The sequence below is a fragment of the Elephantulus edwardii genome, unplaced genomic scaffold (assembly GCF_000299155.1).
Source record: "Elephantulus edwardii isolate Elephantulus edwardi_28Jun2011 unplaced genomic scaffold, EleEdw1.0 scaffold00216, whole genome shotgun sequence".
Lineage (NCBI taxonomy): Eukaryota > Metazoa > Chordata > Mammalia > Macroscelidea > Macroscelididae > Elephantulus > Elephantulus edwardii.
This window is the reverse complement of record NW_006399966.1, coordinates 4,269,643-4,295,419: the sequence shown is the minus strand read 5'-3', so window position 1 is coordinate 4,295,419 and position 25,777 is coordinate 4,269,643. Positions and strand designations below refer to the sequence as shown.

At 47.0% G+C, this 25,777-nt stretch overlaps 1 protein-coding gene across 1 annotated transcript; it reads left to right on the top strand.

Moving 5' to 3' along the window:
* Positions 1–1,835: 1,835 nt before the first annotated feature.
* LOC102863996 (chromosome unknown open reading frame, human C17orf53) lies at positions 1,836–18,209 on the top strand. Its single transcript, XM_006897886.1, has 10 exons — positions 1,836–1,988; positions 2,903–2,953; positions 7,558–8,688; positions 10,872–10,955; positions 11,880–12,020; positions 12,507–12,615; positions 12,798–12,883; positions 13,337–13,462; positions 14,990–15,110; positions 18,118–18,209. The coding sequence occupies exons 1-10, from the start codon at positions 1,836–1,838 to the stop codon at positions 18,207–18,209; spliced, it is 2,094 nt and encodes a 697-aa protein (XP_006897948.1).
* The last annotated feature ends 7,568 nt before the right edge of the window (positions 18,210–25,777 follow it).

Below are 25,777 nucleotides of genomic sequence, written 5' to 3'. Positions count from 1 at the left end.
CAAAAGAATGTGGAAATTATCCCACAGTGTAATTAATATCACACACAAGTAAAATCTTGCCGAGTATTATTTTTAAATGGCTGATACAGTGCATTGACAGGGAATTGCCAGAAATTCAGCCTGGATTCAGGAGTCATAGAATGAGGGCTGCCGTTGTTAATACCAGATGGATCTTGGCCGAAAGCAGAAAACACCTGAAAGATGTTTACTTGTGTTATATTGACTATGGGAAAGTATTTGACAGCGAGGGCTATAATAAATTATTGATAACATTGGAAAGAATGGAAATTCCAGAATACTGGAATTTTATTGAGCTGTTCTCTGCCCTATAGGGTCCACTATGAGTTAGAATGATTCAGTGGCAAAAGGGTTGGGTTTTGTTTGTTTTGTTAGAGTTTTTTTCTCCTCACTCTCCTCTCTTCTGTTAAACTAGGAATGTACTAATTTGAAATGTATACATAGACCAAGAAGCAGTCCTTTAAACAAAACAAGGAAATATTGCATGGTTTAAAATGAGGGAAATGTAGCAAGGCAGTATTCTTTGTTCATGCTTATTCAAACTGTATGCTGAGCAAATAATTTGAGAAGCTGAAGAATGTGGCATCAGGATTGGAGGAAGACTCATCAACAATATAATTTTGTTTGCAGAAAATTATGAAGACTTGAAGTACTATGGCTCAACCTCAAGAAAACAAAAATCCTCACCATTGGGCCAACAGGTAACATTATGATAGATGAAAATACTGAAGTTGTCAATTACTTCATTTTATTTGGACCCACAACACCGGGCAGTCAAAAAAACCAAAAGATGTGCTGCATTGGGCAAGTCTGCTCTTAAGGACTTCCTTAAAATGCTCAAGAACATGGGTGCCATTTTAAAGACTAATGTATGTCTGATCCAAGCCATCATATTTTCAATTGCTTCATATGCAAGTGAAATGGATAAAGAAAACTGAAGAACTGATGCCTTTGAATTATGATGTTAGTGAAGAATACTGACTGCCTAAAGAACAAATAAATCTGTCTTAAAGGAAGTGCAACCCACATGCTCCTTGAAGCAAGGACAGTCAGTGGTTTGGGTATATGGTCTGGGTGCCCCAATCCTTGGAAAAAGACATCATAGTTGGAAATTAGAGGTTCAGCAAAAGAGGGGAAGACCCTCAGGAGCTGACTACAACACGAGGCGGCTTGAGAATAGTGGAGATTGTGAGGATGGTGCATGATAGGGCAAGGTTTTGATAGGTTGTTCACAGGGTCCTTAAAAGCAGTAATCACTGGTTGGCACCAAACAACAACTCGCAATCTTTAAAGAAGCAAATCGTTATCTCTTTTTCTTAGGGTGGGTTCAAACTGCCCACCTTTTGGTTCGCAGGTGAGTGCTTAATCCTGCACCACCAGGGCTCTCCGTGTAGATGGGCAGGGGTGGATATAAACCGCCTAACATTCCCCAGTTTGGCTCTCACTTTACCTGGTGAAAAACTCCACCCGGAGTACAGCCCACTGGGCGGCGACCTAGAGCACATTAACTTCCCCTTTAAGGGTAGAGCGGAAGACTGGTGGGTGAAAGGCCTTTGTGTCGGCAAACTAGAAATAGGCCCGCCCTTTAAGAGGGCGGAGACACAGCAGTGGCGGCTGCTTCGAATGCTGCCTGGGACGTCAGCCCCTAATTTACCGGAGATGTTTGCTTGGTCGTTGCGACGCAGCCTTCGGGCCTCTCCTTAGGGCCACCATCGCCTGACTCCTACCCTTCTACCAGGGCCGAGTCCGAGACCCGAGCACCCACCCTGCTTAAACCAGCGGCCCAGCCCACCGGTCGGAGCCCTCCGGCCGTCGCCATGGTAATGTGGTGTCCTCGCGGGAGGGTCTCTGGCCGCCTAATCCCTGAGCCCCGGGATCCACCGCCACCGCCGTCTGCTTCTCATCTGCGCCTGCGCGAGCTGCACAGCTGGTGGTGGGGAGGGGGCAAGAGCTCAAGTAGGGCAGGAGCCGTGAGCATTGGTCAGGGATTGGCTGGGACCCCGTGAAAGATCCTAAGAAGACACTACCCCCTTCTTTGAGCCTCATTTTCTCTCCAGTTGCTTGTCTTCTTTTCCTTGAGAACTCTTGTTTATCCTTCCCTAGCCACTCAAACATTACTTACTGCCCCCTTAACCTCTTCTCTCCTCCCCTTTCCCTGTTCCAGCAGCCTCCTCCACTATGATCCTTACTTAGATGCTCACAGACAAGTTTCTCTACTGTAGTTCTTTCAATCTTCTGGGGCTGGTTTGGAAAGAAGGGACCACGGAATGGGGCATGCATCTTACTCTCCTGGGATGCCAGTTTTGAGCTTGGAACGGGTAAAAGGAAGCAAGTAGCTTAGCTTTCAAAAACAAATCCACTGTATTAGTGGATTTATATCCTTTTTTGTGAGAGTTATTTTGAGTCCAAACCTTTGTGATGTTGCAAACCCATGATTTCCACAGTTGTTTTGTATAGTCAAGTTGGAACCAACCCATAGTTGACTCTCCAGCAGGTTTTCAAATCTCATGGAGGAGTTTGCCCATCCTTCTGCCTCAGAGCAGCTGGTGGGCTTGAACCACATGCTTTTGGGATTACAGTACAGCTTCTTAGTTAAGATCTAAATATCCACCCATGTTCTCCTAAACAGCCTTTGCTACCTCCCCACCTCTGGATTCCTGCAAATTTGTCTGAGTGGATTATTTTACAAAACATTCTAAGTCTTTAAATAAATCTTCTCTTCCTTTTCCACCCCCAGCACTAAGGGGGGAAAAAAAAATCTCAAACAGAAAATGGTACACCCAATGACCTTGCTACAATTGAGAAGATGCTTAGGGAGGGAGGACAGCGTGTACTTGCAAATAGCATGTCTTCTCCAACCTCAATTGCTTTGTTTTCCTTTCAGGCATGCAGTTTGCAGAAGCTGTTTGCTGTAGAAGAAGAGTTTGAAGATGAGGTAAGATGTGTTGGTGATCATAGGGGACAGAGACGGTCTTAAGATGTAAACACCCAGGCCTAGAACATTTGGGAGCAGCCAGATATATTTAACTTTTGTCTGTGAGAAGCTGAGAAATGTAAGCAACCCATTTAACTATCTTAGAAACAACAAAAGAAACCCAGAGAGATGAGTTGCCTAAGTGTCATAAACTTAAATTCTGGGAGCTCTGGCTTGGAAGAAGCTGTGTCATGTAGATGATTTAATTCACCTCCCTGATGACACACTTGAGGTGGGAAGAATGTTGATAGAGAGCCTTTGGAGTGTAGGAGACAGCAGGAGGCCTGGGGGGTCACCAGCTGGCTCTGTGAGTCTGGGCAAATTACTTCATTCCCTGGCCTTCCATTTTCTCTTCAGCAGAATGCGTGGGTTTCTTTGCCTCAAATGCCTTTTGCTTTCCTCTGATCAGGTGAATGGTGAGACTGTGCCAGCATGCTAGGATCACTCCTGTCTAGACCCCACACATCAGTTAGATTAGTCTCGGGAGATGGTCCCAGGCCAGGGTGTTTCTAATGTGCAGTCAGAGACCACTTAGTCAGTCCTCTCCGCAGTCCCCTTCCTGCCCAAATAAAATGGATATTGTTTCATCTGTGAGGTCCGAATTTGCTACCTCAAATCCTTTTTTTAGGAAGAAGTAAGGTTTAAGTGAGTAAAGTCCATAGGGGTAAGTTAATAGGCTTCGAATACAGCACAAACACGATGAGGACTGCAAGAAAGCCATTAAAAAAGCCATTTATGGCGAGCTCTGGTGGCCTAGTGGCAAGAAGCTACACTGCAATCCTAGAAGTACGCGGTTCGAATCCACCACATGCTCTGCTGGAGGAGGGACAATCTCCTCCTGTACCAGTCAGATCTGATTTGATGGTACACACACACACTAATAATAAAAATAAAAAATAAAGAGGAAAGATTTTAAAAAAAGCCACTTATTAGAGTTAGAAGATGCAGCCCTTTCACATTGGAGCTGAAACTCAGGGTAAGTAATTCCACAGAACCAAGACTAGGATTCATGTGTTCCTTTGTCCCTCTGCGTTTGAGTCTCCATAAGTGAAACAACTCAGAGTCTGGTTTTCTAGAAGACTGGGGTCTTCTGGGGTTAGAAGGTGCAGCCAGAGTGCTCCTTGGAGGAAAAGATGATGAAGCTTCAACTCACATACTTTGGGCGTGTGGCTAGGAGAGGGACATCATACTTGGAAAGGTGGAGGGACAGTAAAGGATGGCCCTCAACCAGGTGGATTGACGCAGGGACTATGGCATTGGGCTTGAATGTGTCAGAGATTGGATGGATGGCACAGGATAGGACAGAATTCAGATCTGTTGTTCCTGGGGTCACTAGGAGTTGCACTTGACTCTACAGCACCTAATAACAACAGTTAGAATTATTGTTACATTAGGGACAAACAGTTCAAAAGTCCTTTTTTTTTCTATCCCAATATTTTGACTAAAAAACTTCCCTTTAGAACTTTTTTTAATTGTTTTTTTCTTCTTTTAAATTTTAATAATTTTAATGAACATTTATAGAGATTTTGGATTTCCATTCATTCAGTGTTGCACTTTTCTCCCTACCCAGCCCACCCCCACCTCCAGTTCGCTCTTCTCTTTGAAAAGTAAAAGAAAAATTCTTTGATATACAATCCCCCCGCACCCCCCCCACCACCCCAAGTACACTCCACTATGCAACCTTTTTTTTTAAAATTTTATTATTTTTGTGTGAGTGTACCGTCAAATCAAATCTGACTGGTACAGGAGGAGATTGTCCCTCCTTCCCCGGCAGAGCATCTGGTGGATTTGAACCATGCGCCTCTGGGATTGTAGTTGCAGCTCCTTGCCACTAGGCCACCAGAGCTCCCCTACTATGCAACCTTAATTGTGGACTCCTATGATAACCATAATACCCTATCATATATCGCTTTTAAATTATTCTTTCCCTCATCTATTTCAATGCAGTATGCTCAGTTTATCCAGTTTTTCTCAGTCTTACCCCAACCCTGATATCAGACCCGTTTTACAGCAGTGGCACCATGCAGTGTTTGTCCTTTTGCGACTGAGATATTTCCCTCAGCATAATGTCCTCCAGGCTCACCCGTTTTGAGTAATATTGCATGAGTTCCTTGTTTTTCAACGCAGCGTAGTATTCCATTGTGTGAATATACCACAGCTTTTCGATCCATTCGTTTGTTGATGGGCACCAGGGTTGTTTCCAAGTCCTTGCTATTGTGAACAAAGCCGCGATAAACATGGGTGTGCATATATCTGCTTGGATGTCAGTTATAGTCTCTTTGGGATATATTCCCAGTAGTGGAATTGTTGGGTCAAATGGTATCTCTATTTGCAACTTTTTGAGAAAGTGCCATACCGCCTTCCACAGTGATTGTACCATTTTACTCTCCCACCAACAGTGAATAAGAGTTCCAGTTTCTCCACAACCTCGCCAGCATTTGTTGCTTGCTGTTGTTCTGTTAAATTTTGCTATTCTGACTGGGGTGAGATGATATCTCACAGTTGTTTTGATTTGCATCTCTCTTAGAGCTAAGGATTTTGAACATTTCTTCATGTGCTTGTTGGCCATCTGAATATCTTCTTTGGTGAAGTGTCTGTTCATATCCTGTGCCCATTTTTCTATTGAATTATTTACCTTTATCGTGTTGTGGTGCTCAAGTATTTCATAAATTCTAGATATAAGTCCCTTATCCGACATGTCATTACCAAATACTTTTTCCCAGTTTGTGGCTTCCCTTTTTACCCTGTTGGAGAAGTTTTTGGATGTGCATTTTTATTGTCTTTTTATTTGTTGTTGTTGTTGTGTACTGTCAAATTGGATCCGACTGGCACAGAAGGAGATTTCCCCTCCTTGTCCAGCTGAGCATCTCTTGGATTCGAACCACACGCATTTGGGATGGCAATGCAGCTTCTTGCCACTAGGCCACCAGAGCTCCCTTAGGCCCTTTTTTAAATTTTATTATTATTATTATTAATTTAATGAAAATTTACAGAGACTTTGGATTTCCATTCATTCATTGTTGCACTTTTCTCCCTGCCCACCTCTCCCCCACAGTATACTCTTCTCTTTGAAAAGTAAAAGAAAAATTCTTTCATTGTTGGTGTCCACTTTTTGTCCCAGGTGCAGTGGTGGAGGCTGTACTTTCTTTTGTGTACTGTCTTTTGGCAGTTCAGACCCCACCCTTCCCTTTTCTAAAGGCTTTTTGATGCTAAGGTTTGAAGGGAACAGGGGACCTGCCTCAGACCTCTTAAAAACTAGTCTCTGACTTGGCTCATTTACTGAGGCCCCAGGCAGAGGGACAAGGGTACACATGAATTCTAGTCTAGGTTCTGTGGACTTACTTAACCTGAATTTCAGTTCCTGCAGCCATAAAGCGGGAATAGTAATAGTGGCTATTCATAAGGTCATTGTGAATTGATTGAGAGACTTCTGGTACAGTGCTTACGTGGGACCTGGCACCTGATGCAGTTGCAAGCTTTTGTTATGTTTGTTATTGCTTGAGGACTGGATTATGCTTTTACTACATGAGCCGTGCCCTTCCTTGTCTTTCTCTTTGTGCTTTGAAGGTGTGTGATTACAGATTGACAAAGATTTAAGTGACCCTCTGGCTCTTACCGGCTGATGGCAGGGCTGGCTCTTCCCCAGTGATAGAATTGGGGTGAAGGGCTCTGACAGGTCAGGTTTCCATGAAAAAGGCAGACTCTTATTTTTCCCCCTTCCCAAGGCAGAATGACATCATGTCTGAAAGAGTTCTTTGGGAGGGAGGGGATCCATCAGCCCCCAGAACCATCAGAATTTTATTGCTGCTATAATTCTAATCATCGTGATTATTGTTAAATCCTAGGGTGATCCTATGACTGTCTTGACAATACACAAAGCAGGAAAAAACTTCATTCTAGCCCAGACAAATGAATATGGCAATAGGGAGTGGGGGTGGAGGGGACCTTCCTGTCAGTTAAATCAGCAGTTCTGACTCAAAAACACCCTCAGAACAGGTCTGTTGCTCTTGAAGGTGTCAATCTCACCTTTCTTCCCAACTGGAATCCATACTTAATTTAACTTGCCTGAAAAATCTATATTTAACTTCTGCCTATTTTGCTGGATCCAAGCTCTCTTGGCTTAGTGAGGGCCGTGTGCGTGGGGGTGGGTGCGTCTGTGCATGTTGGCGGTGGGGGAGTAGAATGAGGATAAGCTGCATGACCAGCTGGACAGCTTCCTGTTGCAACGGCTGGACCCCAGCAAGCTAGTCTCCTTGAGATGGTGTGTGACCTTGGAACGGCGTGATGAAGATGTGCCCTTGTATCCTTGCTTCTCCTGCTTCCATAACTGCCCCCCACCCCCACCCTGGGACTGAAGAGCGAGAGAAGCCTCGTGAAGATTTAACCTTAGACTGTTTGTGATTGAAGCTGGACCGTGGGCTCTTGGACATGGTCAGAGGCGGGGAGAAACATCACCATCGCCTTTCATGGTTTCTGGCTTGTGTGTCAATTCACAAACACACCACCTGCATGTAAGTGTGTCTTGATTTCCAAATCCTAAGACCTGTTGTCTCTCTTCTTTGTAGGATTTTTTGTCAGCAGTGGAGGATGCAGAGAACCAGTTTGCTGGCTCACTGCCTGTGAATGCTGGATGCCTGAGATCTGTCTTGTCCAGGTCACCGGCCATGGTGCAGGCACAGTCTTCCACTGAGTGGACACTGTCACACCCCACTGGTCCTCCTGAGTCTGCTGTGCCAGCCCTGGGCCGCCGCCTCCCTATCTCCAGCATGTCCGAGGCTGTCAGGGGCCCTGTTTCCACAGACACAGCACCTCTAAGGCCTATCTCAACTTCTGGCAGCTGTTCTGGCAACCAGAGAAGAGTAGAAGTACTCAACAGGCTGGCGAGACCCCAGTCGTCAGCCCCCTGCCCCCTGCCCCCCTTGGAGAATCAACAGCAGCTGGTTGGTGGCCTTGAAGGGCCTGGGCAAGATGAATTTGATCAGGTCCTGGCAAGCATGGAGCTGGAGGGACCTGGCACAGAGCTGGAACTTGGACTTAGCAGTGAGGCCACAGGAACCCTGCCCACCTGGCAGGGAGAGGACCTGACACTGGCCAAAAAGGCCCGGGTAGCTGAGCTGAGCAGGTCCTGCCCAAAAGGACCTATGCTTGCCCTGCACAGTAGGCACCATGGCCTCGCTTCAGTCCAGGGCCAGCCTTTGGATACAGCTGTCCATTGCAGGACTCCACAGCGCCACTTGAGACCCGGTGCCATAGGTAACCGTAATCTCCCAGCTGCTTCATCAGTCCCCACGCAACAAGGCCGCTGGGGAGTCAGTGCCAAAGGCCCCCCTCTCCCAGCACCCCAGCCTCTCGAAACTGCTGGAAGTCCTATTCAGTGCAGCCCTCAGAACCGTTTCTCCCGTCAGCCCCTCCAGTCATCAAGGGCCTGCCTAAGTGGCAAACCTCGATTTCCTGGACCACGAACTCCCAGCTTGGCCTGTTCTGCCTCTTCAAGGACTCACTTTGGGTTCTCTCCACGGGGCCTCTTAGAGCCCCAGGCTCCAGCGGCTTCTGCTGCTCTGCAGACACCTCTAGTCACCAACCACCTGGTGCAGCTGGTCACTGCTACCAACCGCACGCCGCAGCCACATGCCCGCACCGCCACCCCGGCCAAAGCCCGCCGCTTCCCCGGCCCAGCAGGGCTCCTGCCACACCAGGTAAGTGAAGCCTGAGCTCTCCAGGACATTGGTGAGTGAGGGAGAGAAGCAGGGTCCTAGTACTGTCCAAGCCTAGGAGATGTTCACCCTGGAGTGAGAGAAGGGGTGAAATAGGGTGTTTTCCCAAGCTGTAGGATAAATTAAAACAAGCAAGAAGGAAGAATGAAATGCTTGGGGGAAACCGCATGTGACAGTGGTACTTATGACCCTGAGGACTTAAAACTTTCATGTGTTCATTGAGGACCAATGGTGTGCCAGCCACTGAGGCAGGCCCGGTCACTCACTTCTATTTCTAAGGACGTGTACAGGTTGGCAGTTTGTTTGGAACTGAGAGTACAGAGCTCCATGATGAACAGCCCGTGTCCACTAGAGGATGATGATGTCGTTTAATGGAAGATGCAGGCACAACCCGGTGATGACCCACAGGACGAGTGGGGGGCATTACTTGCGTGCTCGGGAGGCGCCGGACCTGCCTTGGGCTGCCTGAGGAGGATCTGGGAGGACGAGCAGGATGAATGAGACTTTGTGGTGAGCACTGTGCTGTGAGGCGATTCCAGCACTGGGGAGAGCATGTGCCAGTGCTCAGAGGCAGCAGAGGAGGGCATTCTTGGAAATGTGGGGTCAGGATGAGGCAACAGGGGCTGGAGGAGCCTGAGAGTGTGGATTTAAGCAACAGGGAAGGGACAGTATCCCTCAAACTAGTCTTAGGATAGTAAACCAAGCATGTTGCTATTGTTGAGTCAGTTACAACTCAAGCAACTTGATAGGACAGGGTAGAGCTACTCAATACGGATCCCAAGACTTTAAATCTTGAAGCAAGATTGTCTACAGGAAATCAATAAACAGTATCATGATAGACAGAGAAAAGGTTGAGATTGTCAATGATTTCACCTTACTTGGATTCACAGTCAACATCCTTGGTACCAGCAGTCGGGAGATGTAGAGCATTGGGTAAATCTGCTGTCAGGGACCTTTCCAGAGTCCTGAAGAGCAGCGATGTTGGTTTGAAGACTAAGGTGCACCTGATTCAAGCCATGGTCTTTTCAATCACTTGCTATGCGCTGAGAGCTGGACAGTTAATAAGGATAACAGAAGCAGAATGGATGCCTTTGAATTGTGGTGATGGAGAAGAGTACTGAATATCCCACGGTCTACCAACTATCAAAAGAATAAACAGATATGTCTGGGAAAAGTGCAACGAAAGTGCTCTTTGGAAGCAAAGATGGAAGAGGTTATATCACGTACTTTGGGTATATTTCTAGGGGAGGCTATTTTTTGGAAAGGGACGTCTTGGAAAGGTGGGGAGGGTCAGTGAAAGAGGGGAAAACCCTTAATGAGGTGAATTGACAAAATGACTGCAGCAGTGGGCTCAAGTGTGTCAGAGAGGTGAGGACAGCACAGGGTAGCACAGGGGTCAGATCTTGTCCATAGGGTTGCAGTGAGTCGTACTCCAATGGCACCTAACAGCAAATCTTGACAGAAGCACACTGCCATGTTTTTTCACCTGCAGAGTGGCTGGTTGGTTTAACTTGCTGACCTTTTAGTTAACAGCTGCATCATCAGAGTTCCTTACTTTGGGGATCACTAACTCATTACCATTGAGTCAGAATCGACTCATAGCTGACCTTGTAGCTTCAGAGGCTGTAAACTGGAAAAGAAGAGATTGCCCGTCTTCCCCCAAGGAGAAGCTGGTGAATTCGAACTGCCTGCCTTTGGGTTGGCAGTACAAAGGATGTGGGCTTGTTGGGACAGGCACGTCCCTGTCCTCCTCCTTTTAAGGATGTTGATTGCTTTTCTCTAGTGTTTTAAGAGAATCCAAGGAGACCAGATATATCTCTCCTGGGCTGGAACTCCCTGTAGGGAACGGGTAGAGCCCCAGAAGGGACTTGGGGAAACCTCCCCTTGGCTCAGCACAGGCTTTGTTCAGATCTTTGCCCCCTTCAGGAGGCCCCGAGTTTTGCTCTTGGGCCGGCTCCTGCCTCCTCACAGTCCCAAAATGATCCCCAAAGCATCTTTTTTGAGCTGCTGACGAGGCTCCTGAGACATCGTTAGGAGAGATGTAATATGTGTTAATTGTCCCTGATAGTTTCCTGAACTCATTATGTAACCCAGACAAGATGCTCTACTTGTAAATAACAGCTGCTGAGTTTGCTCTCACCTTTTCCTCCTCTCTCCCCTCTTAGCACAGTGGGAAAAATCTGGAAGAGATCATGGTTTCCACGCCCCAGACTCCAGCCCACGGTGCTCTGGCTAAGTTGCGGACAGAGGTAACATATCATGTGAATGTTAACTTGCTGGGCAGCCTTTGAGCCTAAGGTGCATCTCTGCATGTTTCAGGGGTTGAGAAGCAGAGTTGATGCCTGTTCTCTGCTCTCACACGCCAGAGGACATTTGCTGAAGGCCTTTAGGGGAGGGGGTGGCTTTACTGGCCTTGAGTGATGCCAGCCACACGTTCATGAATTCCATGAGTCCAGCCTTCTTTGCTGCATAAAAAAAATCATGGTCTAGCTAACTCCATATTCTCCCAGAAGAGAAGAGTGTCTTGAGATTATATCTCAACTCAGCTCAGGTTTCTGGGAACTGAACCGAGAAGGACTCAGCCTCCTTCCTCCCTGGCTTACTGGCTGGCCTCCCCTGTCCTCCGACTCAGTTTTGGGTTTTTTATTTACTCCGGCACCCTAGATCCTGATACTCCTTGTAGACCCAAAGCAGAAAATATCCACCTGGATTCAAAGCATGCATTTAGTGAAGTAAGAAAGTTAATGTTTAGAGCCAGAGGCATCGCAAATAAACCCATGACTGGCTTCAAAGTGACTAAGACATTCGATGAGCTGTCATCAGCATACTTGGGGCTCCCTGCTCCTACAACTTTTCAAGTCTTTTATGAGAGACAAACATGAAGTCTTTTGCTTTGATGGTATTAATTAAGACCTGATTTTTCTTTTTTTTTAAAGGATAACCTTCCTTCTAGCTCTAGCTGCTTAGTGGGAGAAGTGATAGGCAGCAGGGTTTCATGTACCATTTTCTGAGCTTGAAGATGAGAGGAGAGATTGTGGCTCTAGCGCTGTCCAGTTTTTCCTCAGGGCACACCCCCCTCCTCTCTCAGCGCATGGTCCTCTCTTCACTCAAAGGACGGTCTTCAGCAGGATAGACCCCTTAACGCAGGCTCCCCTTCTGTTCTGTGCTGCCAGGTTGTTGCTAGTTCCCAGACGTCATTAGAGGATGATTTTGGGCGAGGGCCCTGGCTGACCATGAAGTCTTCTCTGGGCCTGGATGAGAGAGACCCCTCATGCTTCCTCTGCACCTATAGCATCATCATGGTGCTGCGGAAGGTAAGGATCCTGGGTGCCAAGAGCCAAGCCAGTACCGTTTCTCTCCCTTTCTCTCCTTTTCTCTGAGCAAGAGGTCCACCTTCTGTGAGGAGCACTGTGTTTTCTCCCTCTTACTCCAGGCCTGTCTCTGGTTACAGCTTCACTTCCCTGCCTCTCACTGCCATTCCCAGTGTTGTCCATGGGCAGGTGAGGGTGGGGTTGGGCACTTCTCTGTCCTTTCCTGGCCCCTAAGTAGGTTTAGGTAAGCACACTGGTGCCTTTCGAGCTGCCCATGGCCTGATGACGTGCTGTATAAATGCATATACACAAAACAATTGAGAGGGAGGGACCCAGAGGGCAGTGAGATGATTGATCCCTGTAAACTCCTCTCGTAGGGCTGCCTCTTTTTATTCTGTTCCCTCCCCGCCCACCACCCTCTGGTTTGTTGTACCCTGGGAGACCTAGGAAGCCACAAGGGACCCAGTACATGCCTCTCCTCGTAAACAGGCCGCCCTAAAGCAGCTGCCCAGGAACAAGGTCCCCAAGATGGCAGTGATGATTAAGTCCCTGACCCGGAGCACGATGGACGCCAGTGTGGTTTTCAAGGACCCCACAGGTAAGGCATTAGGGTCTGGAGGTATCTGACAGGTGCCCTGTGTGGGAATTGGGTGCGGAGGTGTCAACCTCTGCATTTGTAGCTGGACAGATGGAGGCAGTAAAGTGACCCACTCCTCAGTTAGGCTGCAGACCAGCCCCTCTGCGGAACCCAAGGCTGATGGGCCCCTGTGGTGTTTGCAGGGGAGATGCAGGGAACAATACACAGGGTGCTGCTGGAGACACGCCAGAATGAGCTGAAGCCGGGCTCAGTGCTGCTGCTGAAGCAGGTAGGGAGCCCTCGGGGGGAATCTGTGCCATCCTTACCCGGGAAGAGCCCTTGAGGTGTCTCTACTTGTTTTTCTTTATTTATTTATTTTTGAATTTTATTATTTTGTGTGTGTACCATCAAATCCAATCTGACTGGTACAGGAGAAAATTGCCCCTCCTTCTCCAGCAGAGCATCTGGTGGATTCAAACCGCATACCTCTGGGATTGCAGAGCAGCTTCTTGCCACTAGGCCACCAGAGCTCCCTGAGGTGTCTCTGCTTGTACCCATCTGGAGGGCTGCCTTCCTGAGACTAGGCAGTGAGTGGATAGGCTGCTGCTGGGACTTGAAGCTGAGTGAAGGCTTGGGTTTTTATACAGAGGACACCAAGGGAGAGGCATGTGGGGGCCAGGTTGCCCTCTGGCAGCACCTTGTGCGCTCTCAGGACACCAACTCTCCCCCTCTTCTACTCCAGATTGGGGTGTTTTCTCCTTCCCTCCGTAACCACTACCTCAACGTGACACCCAACAACCTGGTCCATATTTACAGCCCAGATTCTGGGGACGGAAACTTCCTCAAGTCATCTGAGCCCCTCCCCCAGGTAAGAGGGGCAGGATGAGGTGGGGACTGATGGGAGCCTCTTCCCTTCTGGATCTTCTGATTTCTTTCCCTGCTCTACCTTCGGGAGCAGACGAGTAAGAGAGGTAGTTGTCCGGAAGTGAGGAAGCCACTTCTGAGGACAGGGCCATTTCCTTCTGTCCTTCCTCCAGCCACCTACCAGACAGTATAATAGGAGAGTCCCCAGAGGAGCACCTGCCTTCTTGGTGGGCTCTGTCCAGTGGGAGACTTCAGCAGCTGAAGAGGCTCTTGAGAATTAACCAAGTTGAAGGTCCACTAGTGGGTGAGGATGGGACATGTATGAAGGTCAGCTCTACCTCAGGGGGTGGTGACAGAGAGCAGTGAACTCCACATCGCCTACAGGTGAACTGGCACCTGCTCTGCACCCTCTCTCCTGACTCTGCATTGTCTAGGTGACAGGCACCCACAGATAACTTAGGAGCTGAGGTGAGAGTATTTGGGATCTTGGGCGAGATTAATAAAGGTTCCAGCTGGGGTGAGAGTGCAGGGCCTGCGTGTGGGTCAGCACACCACGTCACCTCTGAGGCCACCATTGCCCTTTCTGGGATTCTGGCCTGTTGCCACGGTATGCCCTGGGGCCCAGGACCTGGTTCTTACACAGCTGTGCTGGTAATTTGTAACGTGACCTTGGGCAAGCCTGGTCTCTACCCCTGCTATTGCTTCATCTGAAAGAGTGGGTTAGACTTGGAACCTCTGTGAGCCAGTCAGACTCTACTCTCATTCCCAAACCTTTCCCCCTTCCTCTTCTACAGACTATCAAAAATTTATGACCTCCTCGACTTCTGAAAAACAGTCTACATAAATTTTAAGTCATTGGTACTTATTGAACAAAGCTAAAATAGCACAGAATTAACAGAAAAATTATACACATTCACTCCTATCCTCTAGTGCTAACCATGATTAACAGTTTAATGATCAATCCTGATTACCTGCAAATATGGTACCTATCTTGGGGTTGTTGGCAGATAATTTTTAATTCCAGGCTAACTGAAAGGGTGCTCTGGTGGCCTAGAGGGTAAGGAGTTGTGCTGTCAACCCAGCGGCAGAGTTGGTTTGAATCCACCAGCTATTCCACAGGAGAAAGATTGTCAGTCTTCTCCCATGCAATTGACAACCACTGAAAACTCACTTGAAGGTCAGTTGTATGTCATTTCTGACTTGACGGCAGTAAGGTTTTTATGAAGCTAACTGAACACATTTTTAAATGACCTCTTCATTCTGCTTTAGTTACTGAATTGCTTGAAACAGATACCAAGAGAATTAGGACAGAAAATCAGCTAAAACGGTTTGTTTTTTAAAATTAACTACTGTTTTGAGTGTTTAGTGTTTCAGATCCGTCTACTCAGCAGAGCCCTGACAGCTGACCAGCCCTGGCCACACTCATTAGCTGTGTCTTTCTGGTTCCTCTGAGGTGGTCTAGGTGGAGGGGGGTCCTGTCGAGTGCGATTTCAGAAGCATAGTCATTGGTAACCAGATCCTCTGCCCTTAGGAGCTGGGAAGTTTCCATGGCAACCTGCAGCGTGCTTTCGATGGCAAGTCCAATGAAGACCTGAGAACAGCACAGAACCCAGAGGCCAGCGAGCCACCTGAGGAAGAGCTTTCAGAAGCAGGTAGGATGGGCACATCATCCAGGAGCAAGAGAGGCTTTCCTTGTAGTTCTTCTGAACTCTTCACCTAAAAATAAGGAGTTCTGGCAGCTTAGTGGGATGGAGTTGAACTGCTTACCCGAAGGCAAGCAGTTCAAATCCACCAGCTACTCCATGAGAGAAGGATGGGAAGTCTCTCCTGCAGTGCGATTTACAGCCTCCGAAAACTCACTGGAAGGTCAGCTGTGAGTTGGTTCCAACTCCTTGGCAGAGTTTGTGGTGTTTTTCATGAAAATAATACATTATATTATTTTTTATGAAAGTTTAAAAAAGTTCCGTTCCCATTTGACAGTTTCCGTACGATTGATGAATTTGTCAGTGTGTCAGTGTTCTCTTTCATTGTGTTCTGGTTATTCTGTTTCCAGTACTCTAGTTTCCCTGCCCCCTTAGGTAATAATTTTTATTTTGTATGTCACTTTGGTTCTGCTAATGTGAGACCTGGGCTAGTTTTTGGTTCAAAATTTAAGGCAATAGTTTGAAGAAGTCTTCTCAGTTTATCTGGACTTTTCTTAAAAATCTGAGTTTTATTCTACATTTTTCTCCCATTCTGTTTGGGCTCATCTGTTCTGGCCCTGGTCAGAGAGGTCAGTGGTGGTAGCTGGCTACCACTTTAGTACTTCTAAGCTCAGAATCATTCACTAGGTCATTACCACGGACATGGAACCGACTAATAGCTGACCCTCCAACTGGCTTTCAGAGTCTATTTATCACACAAAAGAGGTTGCCGTCTTTCTTCCTCAGAGGCACTGGTGGATTTGAAACCCTTGCTCTGGGTTGGCCGTGCAGCTCCTTACCTTCTAGGCCCCGAGCTCTCGTAGTCCTTTTTAGTCCTTCTTGAACAGTTCAGCCTGAATCTTCCTGCCTGTCATCCTGTTTTTCTTGCTGTTAGTTTTTGAGTCTTATAGAAATCAAATGTGTCTTATTGGCAGGACTGCAGGCCACAGATTAGTGAACAAAGTGATAAATAACTGTTACCGTCAACGCCTGTTCAACTCACTGCAACCCTATAATGTGACAGAGGCTCCACAAAGCAAATACGAGTGTGAGCCGTACCGAAACCCAACGCACTGCCATCGAACTGACTGGGACTCATGGCGACCCTCAACTCAGTTTCCCAGGCAGTAAATCTTAATGAGAGGACGATTTCTCTCATCTTTTTTCCCCAAAGAGTAGCTAGTAGATTTGAACTGCTGACCTTTCTGTTAGCATCCCCAGCACATAATGTGCTAACAGAGTTCCATAGGTCACCCCAATTTCCAGATCATGTGTTTTTAGCTTCCAGAGAGATGAGCACTCTCCTTATTCCTTACTCAGAGTCTTCTGTGGGCTGAGGGCCGGATCTTAGAGGCGGACTTTCCTGGCCTGATGAAGTCCAGAAGCACTTTTTTAGGGAGTAGACCAGACTAGGCCTCTTGGGGATAGTCCAGCTGATTCCTCAGGTAGCAGATGACGCTAAGATAGATAAGGATCAGGTCCTCAGCTTTTCAGTTCTAGAAATTCAACCATGTGTGGCCCTAAAGTTCGTAGAATCCCTTACTAACCAGATTCACAGTAGAACACTGAATAATCCCCAAAGCCCATCCATTCATTTATTGTGAAAAACTACATGCCCCTTATGCTAGAATCTTGCATCGTCTGCGATTTGACATGCTCCCTGTAAGTAAGCTTGATAACAAGCCACAGCATCTTCAGAAGGTTGCCCGTGGTGATCATTAGCTGTAGAATGGCCTGGCTGCCGTCACATCGCCACTGCCGGCGACAGGCCTGCCAAACAAGCAGACTGCTGCTGTGATTTCCTCCTGTGGCTTCCTGATGCCATTCATTAAGAAGGTGTTTTGTAGTTAAAAACAGTGGTTCTAAAAGGCAGGTGGAGCCCACGTGTACTCACCTCGACAAATGGTTTTGCCTCTTTGAGCTCTTTTCTCTCAGGTAAGCTGGCTATAACAAAGCTACCATGAGGTGTCCTATGAAGAGTTATTGTAAGATTTCATGGTAAGAGATTTAGCAATAAATGCTGAGTTTAATGTGCTTGGCTGTGTGCCTACTCAGAGCAATTGTACAGTAAATGTTAGCTGCTATTGTTAGCAATAATAATACCAAGAAGGATTACGGAGAACTTCCAAGTTTTTGAACGTACGTGCCCTATTTGAAAACTGCAGTCAAGAATAGTTACTCTCATTTCTTATGCCCTGGCTGGCACTTTGGGGAACGGGGTGTTGTCTCTCACTCTTCAGATGAGAACCAGATTAATAACCAATTCTGAACACATCTAATAGCTTTTCTTGGCCTTGTTACTCCTTTTGTCAAATGAGAAGGCTATTATGCCCAGAGACCCTTCCTGCTCAGGCACTGATTGGAAATAGAGAAACCGAAGAACAGTTAGGAGAATGGCCCTGGGCGATGCTTCTTCTGTTGTGTGGAAGAATCCATCAAGTCAGACCTGACCTGTACCTGACCTTACAGTGGGTTTTCAGAGGCAGTAAATTGCATGGGAAGCGATTGCCCATCCCGATTCTCTGAGCAACTGGTGGGTTCAAGCCTGATGCCTTTGACTTGGCAGTGTGGCTCCTTACCACCAAGCCGCCAGAGCTCCCTGGTGGTGTAGTGCATAAAGAATTTGGCACTTGACCAGAAGGTGAGTATTTAAAACTCACCAGCTCCACTCCACGGGAAAGATCAGGCAGCTTGTTCTTGAAGATTTGCAGCCTCAGAATCCTGATGGGCAGCTGTCCTCTGTCCTCCAGGGTCACTGTGAGTCAGAATTGATGGTGGTGGGATTGCTTGCTTTGTCGTGTGTAGGTATGTGGGGAACCGAGGGGAGACTGAACAGGTCAGCTTCAGACTTGATGGCACAGGCCCCTCTGCCCAAGGGTACCACCTCGCCAGCTCCTGGGGGCAGGAGTTTGGGTCCAGAATCCTGTGAAATCCTAATGTTGGTACTAACACACGCCCACCCCCTCCTACTCTGCAGATGACCTGGATGGACTCCTGAGTGAGCTGCCGGAGGACTTCTTCTCTGGGACCAGTAGCTGGAACTGCCCCAAAGCAGGACACCCGCTCTGAGAAGGCAGCCTCTCAGCACCCTCCCATACCTGATCCCGTTCCAGGGGAAGAAGACAATGAGCACAAGGGAAAACGCGCAGAGAGCGGGGCTCCTGTGGTTGCTCCCACACTGCCTGTTTTCCCTAATACCCTCGCTGGGATTCCGCACTGCGTCACTTTGGGTCTTCCTTTGACATTGCAGAACTTGGTCCATGGCTGGCTTTTTCCAGTCCTCCAGCCCTTTGTGCATGAACTCTTCTGCTAATAATGAAGGTGTGTCACTTCCAGGGTCACTTTCCCTGCCTCAGGCTGACATTAGAGGACACAGAGTCACATGTCCTCATCTCTTCACTCTTTAGTCCCTGAGGAGCTGAGAGAAGCCTCCCAAGAGGCCACCTGCCCCTCTGGAGCAGGAAGAGACACACCTGGATTGGCTTCTGCTTTCCTGGGCTCCTGCGGCCAGTAGCTGCCCAGATCATCTGTGCCCAGGGCTCCCGGTGCAGGGTCGCATGTGTGGGCTGTTGTACCTTGTTCTGGAATAAAGTAGCCCTGCCTCACCTGCCTCCTTCCTTCCTGCTCTTGCCTGTCTTGGATGTCCTGTGGACCTTGCCAGCCAAGCTTGGACTAAGTAGACAAGCAATTCTTTTTCTTTTCTTTGAATAAACATTTTCTTTTTGGGCAGGTTTATATTTACAGAGGAATTGAGATGCTAGTACCCCACATCCAACTTTCTATACATTAGCATCTTGTAAGATGCTACAACTATAATTATCTAATCCATTTGTCACAATTAATGGACCACTACTGTGACTTCAGGGAGCTTTGGTGGTCTAGTGGGAAGAAGCTGCACTGCGGTCCTAAAGGCATGTGGTTTGATCTACCCGCTGCTCCATGGGAGAAAGATGGGCAGTCTTCTCTATTGCAGTTAACTGCCTTTGAAAAGCCACTGGAGGGTCATTTCCAACTTGAAGGCACACAACAGTAGCAACTGCTACATCATTATTAACCAAAGTCCACATGCTATTTCCCAGTGGTTTCCCAATGTCTCTCTGTCCCAGGACCCCTGCCAAGACAGCACATGCTTTTGGCCTTGTCTCTTTGGACTCTTCTTGCCTATAGCAGTTTGTGAGACTCCTCCTTTTGGGTGACCTTGACTGACGATTGGGCAGGCCTGTTGTAGGATCTCTACTGTACTTTTTGTCATAGAATGAGGAGCTCTGGTAGCTTAGTGGTAAAGAGTTGTGTGGCCAACCTAAAGGCACATGGTTCAACTCTGCCAGTTCAGTAGAGGAAAGATGAGAAATCTCATGTGATTTACTCCCTCTGAAAACCTGCCGAAAGGTCAGCTGTGACTCAGGTCCAACCAGAAGGTGTGGTGGTCTTTAGGTGCCATCAAGTCGAGTACAACTCCTAGTGACCCTGTTAACAGCAGATCGGAACCCTGTCCTACCCTGTGCCATTCTCACAATCTCTGACACTCTCAGGTCTATTGTTGCAGTCACTGTGTCAATCCACCTGGTCAAGGGTTTTCCTCTCCATTGTCCTCCACCTTCCAAGCATGATGTCCCTCTCCAAGGAATAGTCTCTTCTAGTAACATGACCAAAGAATGTGAGATGAAGCTTCACCTTTGCCTCCAGGAAGCACCCTGGCTACACCTTCTCAAAGAAACATCTGTTTGTTCTTTTGGCAGTCCATGGAATATTCAATACTCTTCTCCAACACCATAGTTCAGAGGCATCAATTCTATCCTCCTTGGAGTCATTGTCCAGCTCTCAGCTGTATAGCAAGTGGCTGAAAAGATCATGGTTTCAATAAGGCACCCCCTAAAAAAGGAGCAGCAACAGAAAAAACTGTTTTACACCCTGCCACCACTTCAGGCCTGCAGCCTCAAGCCAAGTGTGGCGCTCTAGTGTACAGGATCGAGCTGAGACAGCCCTCACTTGGGACATTATCCTATTGTTATGCCAGCAGCACCAGGAATGTGCTTCTGGAACAGACGCTCAGAGACGGGACCTTCCTCCAGAACCACTAGAGAGCGAGCCTTCCCTTAAAGGTGGTACCTGGGACTCAAGACATGGAGCCTCCTAAACTACGAGACTTACCTGGTGGGTTTTTGGAGGTTTTTTGTTTTGTATTGGGGAAATTGATCTACATATTGCTAATGGCTTTTTACCTTGGAAATCTGTATTCTTGCTTGTTTATCATTAATATAGCAGGGAGCTCTGGTGGCCTAGTGGCAAGAAGCTGTGCTACAATCCCAAAGGTGGTGTTCAAATCCACCAGATGTTCCACTGGAGAATGATGGGAAGTTTCCTGTGCCAGTCAGATCTGACTGGACGGCACACCACACAAGGGGAAAAAATGTATTATTCTCTTCCTTTAATTAATACAGCAATTGTCTGTCAGTTTGCTGTACTTGTGGGTTGCTAAGATGCTGAAAGCTGTGCTACTGGTGTATCAAATGCCAGAAAGAAAACCCATGGTGGACAGGTATTCCTGGAGCTCCTGGATTAAGACAGACTAGAAAGAAAGATTGGCCATCTGCCTCTAAGAGCCTTATGTGAAAACACTAGATGAGCATGAATAGATACTGAAGTAGAGCCCAGATTGGCAGCCATTCAAAATGAGGAGAAACAGCTGTAAATATCCTTTAATAGTTGAAACATGGAATGTACAGGGTATGAATGTTGGGGGGAAAGTGAAAAATGAAATGGAATGTATTAACATTGACACTGTAGGCACTAGTGAGATGAGGAGGCCTAGCTTTGGCCACTTTGAATCAGATAGTGATGTGATATACTATGCCAGGAATTAAAACGACTAAAAATGATGGTGTATTCATAGTTAAAAAGAAATCTCAGGTTTTATCCTTAAGTACAATGTTGTAATAAGATATTATCCATACACCTACAAGGAAGACCTGTTAATACAACTACTCAAATATATGCACCAACAGCTAAAGCCAAAGGGGGAGGATGAATTAGTGATTGGAATGCTAAAGTTGGAAACAATGAAGAAGAAAGGATAGTTGGAAAGTATGGACTTGGTTACTCTAAGGTACATCACAACTCACAGTTAATGGATTTTAGGGGGAAAGACCATAGAAGTGCCATTTTCACCCCATCATCCCAATTCTATATCCTATCAGTATGACAGCATTTTTGATAACTGACCTTGATTACTGGCTAGGTATTTGTCAAGTTCTCCACTGGAGAATTACTCATTGCCCCTTTTAGAGAGGAAGTGCTATGAGCATCCCACATGGAAGGAACAGAGACTTAACGTTCCACCTCCTTAGGGATGAAATCTATGAAAGCAATTTAGAAGTTTTCTGCTTCATAGATCTGCCTGTTCTCCCTCCTATAATTATTTGATCACTTGTCTATACCGTCATGGACTTACGGATATGTATGTTATACCTTAGGTTATTCTGTTATCAAACAGCTTTGCATCACTGGAGGTTCTGTACCACTTTGAAACCTCAACTGGACAAGAGACATGGGTGGAACATAATAGGTCTAATTATACCGAGTTGTCAATCTTGTTTGCATGCTGTGGAATAAAGAACAGCACAGGAAACTCCCAACTCATGAGTTGTTACATGCTATCAAGTTGACAACACTTGGCAACTCATTGAAACTTTGCCCTGACCTACACCAACCTCACAATCTCTGCCATTCTTAAGCAAGCCCATTGTTAAAGTCACTTTATTGATCCATCTCCTTGAGCATCTTCCTCTTTTTCACTGACTTGACTTTTCTGAGCATGATGTCTTTGTAAGGACTGTCCCCTCCTGACAATATACTCAGAGTGTGTGAGACAAAGTGTCACCATCCTTGCCTTTAAGGAGCAGGTGGTCTAAAGACTGCAGTTTGACTGCCAGCCTCCTCTGCCTCAGCCTTTCACCCCGTCGGTTCCCTGAGGCCTGATCTCCATTGTTCACTGTCTTGACCCAACTGCTTCATACCTTGCTTCCTTCTGTCATATTTCTTCCCACAGGCTCTGAGCTCCCAGGGGACAGGCTGGATAGCAAATCATGGGGCACTGTTCCCTCTAGTAGAGTTTCTGGACTACCCACAGGCCCATAACAAGAAAAGCCTTTTACAGCCTTTAAGAAGCTAATGTGAAGGATGAGGGCACAGGAGCAGTCGTAAACACCTTCAAGCCTGTGTAGTAAGGTGAGAGATGCTAGGGAGACCCGCATAGCCGTGAGCCCAGGTGCCAGGACTACTGTGCGCCTCAGGGAGGGAGAGGACACTCTGCCTGCCTTGCCAGGCTCCTAACCCTGGGAACTCGGCTGTGGGTGCACAGCCGGGCTGTTGGTGGGGCAATTAAAACGCCAAGTGGCTTCCAAAAGAGTTAATCACAGCTGCATTTATAGAGGCGCCATTCTCTGAGGAGCTCTGTGTTAGAAATCCAGTGCTGCTATAGCAGAGATACCACAAGTGGGCGGCTTTAGCAAACAGAAGTTTGTTTTCTCTCTGTTTAGGAGGCTAGGGGCCCTCATTGAAGGTGTTGGGTCTAAGGAGCGGCTTTCTCTGCAGGCTCTGGAGAAGGTCCTGTTTCCTAAGCTTCTGCTTTTAAGGGAGTCTTCATGTGGCCTCTTCCCTGATCTCTGCTTGCTCTTCCTGCCTTGTTTATTTATTCTCTTTTAGAGATTGTTTATTTTTATTTAAGCTTTTCTTTTTTTAAATTGAATTTAATGAAAGCTTACAGAGGCTTTGGATTTCCATTCATTCATTGTTGCACTTTTCTCCCTGCCCAACCTCCCCCAACCCCAGTTAGTTCTTCTCCTTGAAAAGTAAAAGAAAAATTCTTTCATTGTTATACAATCCTTCCCCTCAAGTCCACTCCACTATGCATGCAGTCTTCATTCTGGACTCCTGTCATGACAATAATACCTAATCAGATATCCCTTTTAAGCAGTTCTCTCCCTCATCTGTTTCAATGCAGTATACATAATTTATCCAGTTTTTCTCAGCCTCCCCCTCAATCCCTATGTCAGTCTCGTTTTACAACAGTGACACTATGCAGTATTTGTCCTTTTGTGACTGAGATATTTCAGCATAATGTCCTCCAGGGTCACCCATTTTGTATAATATTTCATGAGTTCCTTGTTTTTCAGTGCAGCATAGTATTCCATTGTGTGAATATACCAGAGCTTCTCTACCCATTTGTTTGTTGATGGGCACTTAGGTTGTTTCCAACTTATTGCTAATGTGAACAAAGCCATGATAAACATGGGTGTGCATATATCTGCCTGGGTGCTGGTTATGGTTTCTTTGGGCTATATTCCCAGTAGTAGAATTGCTGAGTCAAATGGTATTTCTAGTTGCAACTTTTTGAGAAAGCACCATACAGCCTTCCATAGTGGTTGCACCATTTTACACTCCCACCAACAGTGAATAAGGGTTCTAGTTTGTCCACAACATCACCAGCATTTATTGTTTGCTGTTCTGTTAAATTTTGCTATTCTTACTGGGATGAGGTGTTGTTTTGTATTTAATCTTTTTTAGATATTGATTAAAAGTATACCCTGTGAGGAGGGAGTGAATTGCAGCAGGGACAGAAATCCTGTCCATTAGCATAACAAGGACAAATCATTCACAAATAGTGTTAAAACCATAAGCCAAGAGAGATTATGATTTACATCTCATATTTTCAGGGGACTCAATCCATAATAATCTAGTCATCACTGGACATGACCTCATTCTTCTTGTGTGATCCCCCACCCTGAAATACCATCAGTAGTCTAGGGCTTGGCAGAGTGGGAGGGCACTGCTAGAAAAAGTCCAGGCTCCTGCCACCCCCTTGGGCAGATAGATGGGTTGTTCTGGCAAAGAAGAGAAGCATTCATTCAGTGTATTACACATAGGGAGGTGGACTACTATGAGTCAAGCACTTTTAAATACTGCATCCTGACTTACTAGGTGCCAGGCCAGAAATAAAACCAAATACCTTCAGGTCCTGCTCTGAAGCACTCAAGCTCCCAGGAAGACCTTTGGGAGCAGGGATTTGGGAGTGGCTAGAGGCATGTGGGCAGGGTTGCTTTAGAGATATCTCAACAGAGCTGTTGACCTTTGAGATGGATTTTGAGGAATAGGCAGAATGCAATTACAAGTACAGGAAAGGGCCCTGAGAAGGAATGGGAGGAGCTGTAGCGAGAATGTTCAACAGAGGGACTGGGGCCTACCTGGAGAGGGGAGGTGGAGGTCAGTAGCCATCTCCAAGCAGGGAACTGACTCATTTTAGATCATTGTAACAGGGCAGCCGAGAAGAGAAAAGCCCCACGAAGAAACACCATGTGGAAGGCTGGGTTCGTTAGGTACTTCGAGGTCCTGAACTTCCAGTGGCAGTCAAGTCGAGACAGTAGGAGCTAGGACTTGTGTGTGTGAGGGGACACAAGACTTGAGGGAGAGGAAACCAAGGAGCAGAGGGAGTGAATTGCGATGGGGACAAATGAAACGGGACTTTGGCCAGATAGGCTGGGGTTTAGCAGACTCTAAGTGAACAAGAAGAGAACCGGGCTTGGGAGGAGCTGGCCGCCGGACACACTGATCTCCTTGGTGAGGAGAACTTCTGTTAGAAAGGCTGGCCTGCCTGCCTTCCCCCAACTTGGCAGAGACACAGGCTGTTGTTCTCAGGCTTCAGCCAGATGCTATTTCACGGCCGCATTCCTCCCCCTAGAGGCTCCTGGAAGCACAGGCACTTTGTCCTAAGGATGAGTATGTGACAAGTCCCCTTTGGTCATAAGCCTCCAGTCATGAAATCAATCCCTTGACCTTTCTTAAAAGAAGAAAAAAGGAGTTTAAAAAGAAGAATGAGGTGAGCTCTGGTGGCCTAGTGGCAGGAAACTGCACTGCAATCCCAGAGGTGCGCGGTTCAAATCCACCAGATGCTCTGCTGAAGAAGGAGGAACAATCGCCTCCTGTACCAGTCAGATCCAATTTGACGGTACACACATAAAAAAAAAAAAAAATGAGAGGTCACTTTTTAGAGAGCTTGCTGTCCAATATGGGGGTGAGGGGCCGGATCTTTCCAAGGCCTTTACCATCACATGGCCACAGAAGTTGGGAGTCCTATGGTGTCAGGACAGCTAGGGTCCTCATTCTGGCTCTGCCCCTCACAAGCTATGTGATCTCGAGCCCATCTCGGAGATGTTGACTTGTGAGGCATAACCTGCTTATCCCACATAATTTACTGTCCAAATAAAATTTATTCTTTTCCTAGGCAAGCCAAGCAGTATGCTCACCTCAGGGAAGCTGAACCTGGACCTGTTTGAATATTGTCACGTTCTTGTAAACATTGCTATGGGCACCTAGAGAGATTCTTCTCCCCTTCTCTTATTTCCTGGACTGAGGTCTGCCTTCATCCCTCAGACCTTGGCTCTTCCTCCCTGGCCTGCTATCTCCCCAGTTGACTGTTCTATATTCCCAGACAACTAAGAGATGATGCCCCTACAGAAGTGGGATGTTGGAGACTCGAGTCCAGAGGTGGCCTCAGCTGAGGACCTGTGCCCAATTTGAGGGTATCAGCAGAAACAGATTGGTCCTAGCCCTGAGCTGGGGGATTGGCATTAACCTAGCAC

Excerpts from the sequence above, each read along its gene's own strand:
- LOC102863996 (XM_006897886.1), top strand. The coding sequence starts at position 1,836 with ATGGTAATGTGGTGTCCTCGCGGGAGGGTCTCTGGCCGCCTAATCCCT. Across the intron at positions 10,956-11,879 it reads TGGCTAAGTTGCGGACAGAG|GTTGTTGCTAGTTCCCAGAC; the intron begins GTAACATATCAT and ends CTGTGCTGCCAG. Across the intron at positions 12,616-12,797 it reads GGTTTTCAAGGACCCCACAG|GGGAGATGCAGGGAACAATA; the intron begins GTAAGGCATTAG and ends TGGTGTTTGCAG.